Source organism: Zingiber officinale, chromosome 1B (genome assembly GCF_018446385.1).
Source record: "Zingiber officinale cultivar Zhangliang chromosome 1B, Zo_v1.1, whole genome shotgun sequence".
NCBI classification, from domain to species: Eukaryota; Viridiplantae; Streptophyta; class Magnoliopsida; order Zingiberales; family Zingiberaceae; genus Zingiber; species Zingiber officinale.
In genome coordinates, this window is record NC_055986.1 from 157,700,120 (window position 1) to 157,706,652 (window position 6,533).

At 42.8% G+C, this 6,533-nt stretch overlaps 1 protein-coding gene across 1 annotated transcript; it reads right to left on the minus strand.

Moving 5' to 3' along the window:
• Positions 1-238: 238 nt before the first annotated feature.
• LOC121986063 (probable serine/threonine-protein kinase At1g01540) lies at positions 239-3,971 on the minus strand. The gene is made up of 8 exons (XM_042539857.1): positions 2,886-3,971; positions 2,449-2,553; positions 2,220-2,342; positions 1,361-1,531; positions 1,149-1,278; positions 852-1,061; positions 642-766; positions 239-495 (listed from the first exon to the last, which is right to left on the minus strand). Exons 1-7 carry the CDS (start codon positions 3,563-3,565, stop codon positions 668-670), a joined length of 1,518 nt encoding a protein of 505 aa, XP_042395791.1. The 5' UTR covers positions 3,566-3,971; the 3' UTR covers positions 239-495; positions 642-667.
• Positions 3,972-6,533: the final 2,562 nt, after the last annotated feature.

The window sequence follows — 6,533 nt, forward strand, 5'->3', positions numbered from 1 at the left end:
ATGTGCCCAGACCCCGAGTCCGGGTGGGTGGTTAAGCTATGAATACACACACCCCAACCCACTCGCTGAGCGCTGGCTATTAAATGAATTAACAACTGGATCGACTGGACCAAAGCGATACAGCTATTCGCTTATAAGTGTTGCTGCAGTCGATGGGATTCGCAAGTTGCAGTAAAACGCCGGTCAAGTAATTTTAATTAATATATGTTATATTTTTAAAATTACCGAAACATATCACTATTTTAAACTATGGAATTATACAAACCTTGATACTGAATAAATATGGCCCAAGTCTACAATGTATTACGGACAATAAACAGGGGGGAACGCCGCAGCTCAAGCACATGCATGCAATGAGTACGTACAACGTAAGGCCCACACGAAGAAAAGGATCTACAAGCAAGTCGATTTACGGATTTGAATGATGTGTGATCACCTAGTTGTTGCGCTGAGCTGGGGCAACGCAAGAAGATGCTGCACTTTGAGACTGCTCACCTGCCGATTTAAAAGTTGAAGCAGAGTATGGTTATTGAACATGAAGTGTTGTTAAAGGTAATGAATGACCTCCAATGCACTCAATATGGGTCAGTCATGGAGATAAATCGATGTTAAGAAAAGAAATGGTAAGTGATCATGGCCACCTTGTTCTTGTCTAGTCAATTCATCGTCATCTGTATCTGTGGTCACGTTTGTGAAAGCTACCTTCTTCTCTGGTGTACCCCTTTGATGGTTGAGCAGCAGATGATTCCCCGCCCATCTTGCGTTCCTAGGATCATCATGGAAAGGGGTACCACATTAGCCTTTGAATGTTTCATGCATTTAACAATGAATTAGGATAGAATTTCTTATACCTCACGACCTAATAAGTCATCCATTTCGAGCATATGAATGACATGCCCCATTTTTGGCCGTTTGTGTGCATCAGGGTCGATGCAACGGAGGGCGACTAGAAGAATCCTTTTGAGTGCTTTTGCAGAAGGTTTCTCAGGCATCTTAGGATCCACCACTTGCTCCGATCTTCTTTCGCCGACCATGGTCTTCAACCAGTCAATCAAATTCACCTACGATGGACAATGTAACATGTATTTCAATTTCTCCATCAACGAATCAAACTTTGATTGAAAACTAGCATTTTGTGAAAAGGCAACCTCTCCGGGCGGTCTTGTATAATCAACAGGTGACCTTCCTGTTACAATTTCCATTATAAGGATCCCAAAGCTATAAATATCACTTCTCTCGTTCAGCATACCGGTACTAGCATATTCTGGAGCCACATAACTGTGGTCAAAACACAAAATTAGGATCGCAACAGACTTGCTTCTTTAAACAATAACCTTCAGTGAAGTAAGGTGAAACTCACCCAAAAGTCCCCATAACACGAGTCGTCACATAAGTCCTTTCCGAGCACAAGAGCTTTGCAAGCCCAAAATCTGAGACTTTGGCATTCCAATGTTGATCGAGTAGAATGTTGCTAGCTTTAATATCTCTGTGCACTACCTTTGGTTCAAGTCCCTCATGAAGATAGGCTAAGCTGTAAGGATTACAGTAGTTAGGATATATAGTAATGTTAACATCAAGTTAATAGAACTACAATGCTGCATGATCAATGATGCCTAAAAAGATTTTATCACCAAAAGATGTTCTGGTTAAGGCTTAAGATTTTGTAACAACTCATTCCTTTCATTTTCTACTTTGCAAGGAATCTGACCTAAATGATGCAAGACCAACTGATTACACAGGATTGGAATTTACAAAAAAATAAAATAAAATACTTCCATAAGAAACTTCATAAGATTGCTAGTAAGAACTTGAAAATGTCAAATAAAACAAAATTTTGAAAATGTATGATTTCCACCACTGAATTGGTGCAGTTATTTCAAGTAGCCTTGGATTAGCGTCCAACTAATTTGATTTGGAGAAAATTTTTGAACTCCCCAGATGGTATTAGATCCTCTAGAATTCTTTAGAAATGCACAACTGAAAGAACTATTATCAGATATTGGTCAGCTTCCAAAATCGTGACTGACAATGCCATCATTGTGTGAACTTTATACTTGCGGAAATGATCTGACACTTGAACACTTCAAAAACAAATTTAGTAATGAAAATATGCTTCATGAAAGAAATCCCATTAATAAATGCATACGCCAACATGAAATGTTGCTGATATAGCTCTTAGACAAGTTGAAAGGAGGGATACAATGCATTAAGAGGCATACCCTTTTGCAGTTCCAAGAATTATGTTCATCCTTATATCCCATGTCAGTGGACTCACTTCTCCAACATCTCCGTGAAGCCACTGCTCCAGATTGCCGTTATCTACATATTCGTAGACTAGCATCCTAGCAAAATGTAAGCATGGACATTCATCATGATAATTCTATCTTAAGCAAGTGAAGAACTGCAGGGGGGAAACACTTAGAATTCAAGGACAAACAAAATGGATACCTATATGCGCCCTCAACACAGTATCCAAGCAATCTAACAAGATTCTTGTGGCGAACACGCCCAATCACTTCCACCTCCACTTTGAATTCCTTCTCTGCTTGGCCCCTGATAAAATTGAAAGGGAAGGATAAGTTTAGGGTAAAATGACAAGCCTTTTGCTCCACTGACTACCAACCGATATCATCTCATGGAACGAATTAGAGCTTTTACAATTAAACTACTTTTTCAGAAGGAGAAACAATTTCTACGGAAGAATAACCAGAAAATTCTACTGAATAGATCAGTATCCAGCAAAGATGATAAGCATCTAAATGGCATGCAAGATCAGGAGGGCAATATACTACGCATGCATGCGAGTAGAACAAGGGCCGAAATCTGAAAATTAAGGTGAAGTCAAAGAGAAAATGATGGATCCTATTTGAGAATCAAGCATTAACCTATTATTGAGCAAATTCTTGATGGCGACGGTGGTGTTATCGGCGAGCACCCCGCGGTACACGATGCCGTAGCCTCCTTCCCCGATTACGTTGTCTGGGGCCAACCCATCTGTAGCCTCCTCCAACTCCCGTAGCGTATACCAGTGCCCCCACCCCAGATGCGATACCTCCGGCGGCCCTCCTCCTCCTCCTCCTCCTCCCGTGGAGGAAGGGGTGCCGGTGGTCTCTCCGCTGGCCGTCCCCGTGGTGGATGCGGACGGTGGACCTGCCGGAGGCCTCGGTTGGTGACGGTTGTTGTTGTTGCTTTCCTGATGACGGTGATCAGCAAGCACGACACGGTAGTCAGGCTTGCCGACGTCGATCCGGACATCGGGAGCGGCCGGTTGGTTGTAGTGGTGGATCTCGCCGACGTCCTTGGAAATGGTAGGGGCTGGATCCTGGAGGTGCTGCTTGAGGGGTTTCTGCGGCTTCTTACTTGGGGGAGAGGAGGTGGAGATGGAAGGGGAGCGACGGCGGCGGCGGCGGCGGCCGCATGAGGTGAGACAAAGGGAGAAAAAGAAGAGGACAAGGACGATGGCGGCGCCGACGCAGATGCCGATGACCACCCACAGCCTGAGCCCGAAGACGGCTGTCTTCCTCGAGAGCTCGTTGTTGAGAAATCCGCCGCTCCAAAACGCCATCTTCGCCCTCGTCTCTCTTTCAACCTTCTCCTCCCTCCAAGAACACGCCTAATCTCTATGTCACTGAGAAAGGATCAAGCAACGATCGAAGAAGAAGAGCAGCGATTGTGATCTGAGAACAAATTGGAACGGAACGCAGGACCGAGAGATAGAAAGAGAGAGAGAGAAGGGAAGGGATTTGATTAGTTTAATGGCGGCTGCTAGTCGTTAGTGCGTATATTAAAGGGTAATGGTTATTAGTGCGATGTCAAAGAGATCGCTTGCCCCGCGCGCACTTTTCTGGATTCTGTTTCACTGCGGGTGCAGGCGCAGCGGAAGAGATGTGATCGCAAAGAGAAACGAGTTCTACGGCGATTTGGACGGCTTCTTTGCGTCCGACAACTTCGCCGGCGACCAATTCACATTGTCGCCGACAACTTCGCCGGCTAATTGGAGAGTAAGGATATAGCGGACAATGGAATCTATAAATAATGAATATTGATATTAAATAAATATAGATATTAATATTGATATTAATAAATAATGAGGACTAATTCGTATTAATACGGGTGTTCTAATTGAACTTTAATGGAAATCATATTTATTTATTTATTTTTAATCGGTCAGCAGTGAGCTGTTCCAGTGTAGAACGTTAAACATGGGATCTAGCTGTGAAATAGCTTGCGAATATTAAGATGGCCGTTTATGATAATATATTAATATATTGGTGATTTTTTCAAATTCTTTATGACCGTTTTTTAAGAAATTTCTTATCCACGGAAGGATCTCATTTTGGATCCTGGAGATCTATAATTTCCATTTAACTCCATTTCCTTATTTTTGAAGCTAAAGTTGTAGAATTATTTTAATTTAGTTAGATGACAATTATTCTCCGCACTAGCTGTGTTCTAAAAGGTACGGTCTAAGACCGCCTAGCAGGGCAGCCACCCATCGCCCGAGCGACACCAGTAGACATCGCTGCATTAGGCAGCTAAGTGCCACTTACGTGGGGGTGTCGAATTTTTTTAGAAAAATAATTTGTCAAATCGATTGGCTGATCGATTATACATGAATTTCATGAGAAATATAAGTCTTCTGAATCGATTATCCAATTGATTAAAAGTGTTCAATCGATTCGGATGAGTTTTTTTCACGAGACACAAAAGTCTGCCGAATTGATTGACCGATCGATTGAATACCTCCAATCGATTGACGAATCGATTTACATAAGTTTCACGAGAAATAGAAGGAATCAATTGGCCTATAGATTGAACATTGTGAATCAATTGATGAGTTCCTATAAATCGATTGCGGCAATAAAATGGATTTATATTTCGATTTCTGAACCCTTTTAAATTTTAAATTTCAAGTTTTCATTTACCTCGCAGCAACCGTCTTTTCCTCTAATCGTCTCTTCCTCTTGAAGTAGTCGTCCCATCTTCCTCTTTTTCCTCTCCTTATTTTTCATCAAAGAACATCATCTTTGCTATGACAAGTAGAACCCTACCAAATCAACCAGCTGATTGATTTAGCAGAATTCTATTTGTCAGGAAAATCATACCTGTGACAGGATTTTACCAAAAAATATTCTATCTAGGGACGCCTAGGTGCCCATGCGCTAAGTGGCAGGTAACCATCCTGTCTTGCAAATTTATTTTGATTAAATTATTTTATTATTTTATTTTAACCCTAACTCAACTTGGATTTATGCACATCAAAAAGAGGAAGATTGTAAGTACCCTGAATGAATTTTTATGTGATCAACTAAATTAAATTATGCTCTGTGATTTAATCTCTTTTGTGTAAGTGTGCAGGGACTTAGGTGTTGGTGCAACATCCCTCAGGTCAAGGTTGACCTGATTGACCAAGTTGAGTCTTGGTTTGAGTTTAGATGTTTGACAATAAGAAATTGATTGAAGAAGAGTCAAGTAGGTCAAGGTTGACCGGATACTTGACTGGGAAGTCCTAACTGGGATGTTAGGTAGAATGGAAGTCCTGATGAGTGAAGCCAGGCAGAAGGAAAGTCCTAGTGAGTGAAGCTAGGCAGATTGAAAGCCCTAGTGAGTGAAGCTAGGCAGATGGAAAACCCTAGTGAGTGAAGCTAGGTGAAAGTCCTGGTGAGTGAAGCCAGGCAAGGGAAAATCCAGATGGATCAAGGATGATCGGACATCTGATGTTGGGAAGTCCAAGTAGGTCAAAGGATTGACTGGATACTTGGCATGAGGAAATACAGATAGGTCAAAGGGATTGACCAGACATTTGATGGAAGTCCAAGTAAGCAAGGGAGTGACCAGATACTTGGCATGAATAGAAAAGTCCAAGTGGGTCAAAGGGATTGACCAGACACTTGGTGGGAAGTCCTAGCAGGTCAAAGGAGTGACCAGATGCTAGGCATGATGTACCAACAGGTCAAGGTTGACCGAATGTTGGTTTGAGAGGCTTGGGACTTGGTTTTGGGCAAAAACCAAGTGCTGGATCGATCAGTGGATCGATCCAGGAGATGGATCGATCAGTGGATCGATCCAGAGAGCTGGATCGATCCGTGGATCGATCCAGGATGTCCCAATCGATCGGAGCCTGGATCGATCCGTCGATCGAGCCGATCGATCCATGGATCGATCCAGGCATTTTTCCCAGAGCACAGAGGCGCTCTGGATCGATCCGTGGATCGATCCGAAGCCTCCCCGATCGATTGGGAACATTCGAATCGATCGGGATCTGACCGTTGCGTCGAGTTTATAGCCGCAGGCGAACGTTGTCTTCGGCATCTCTTCACCGATTCACTCCAGATCTCTCGCCAGCTCCTCCACAGCACTCACAAAGCTCAGATCGCCAGTTCTTGAAGGATCTTGGAAGTTCTCCAAGTCAAGAGGCGGATCAAAGCCAAGAAGAGAAGCTAGGGTTAGGGTTTATACTCATTGTAAGCTTATAAGCTTGTATTTCTTGTATCCTTTCCCTCTCTTCTTGTATTGAGTCTTGTAGGGCTTCT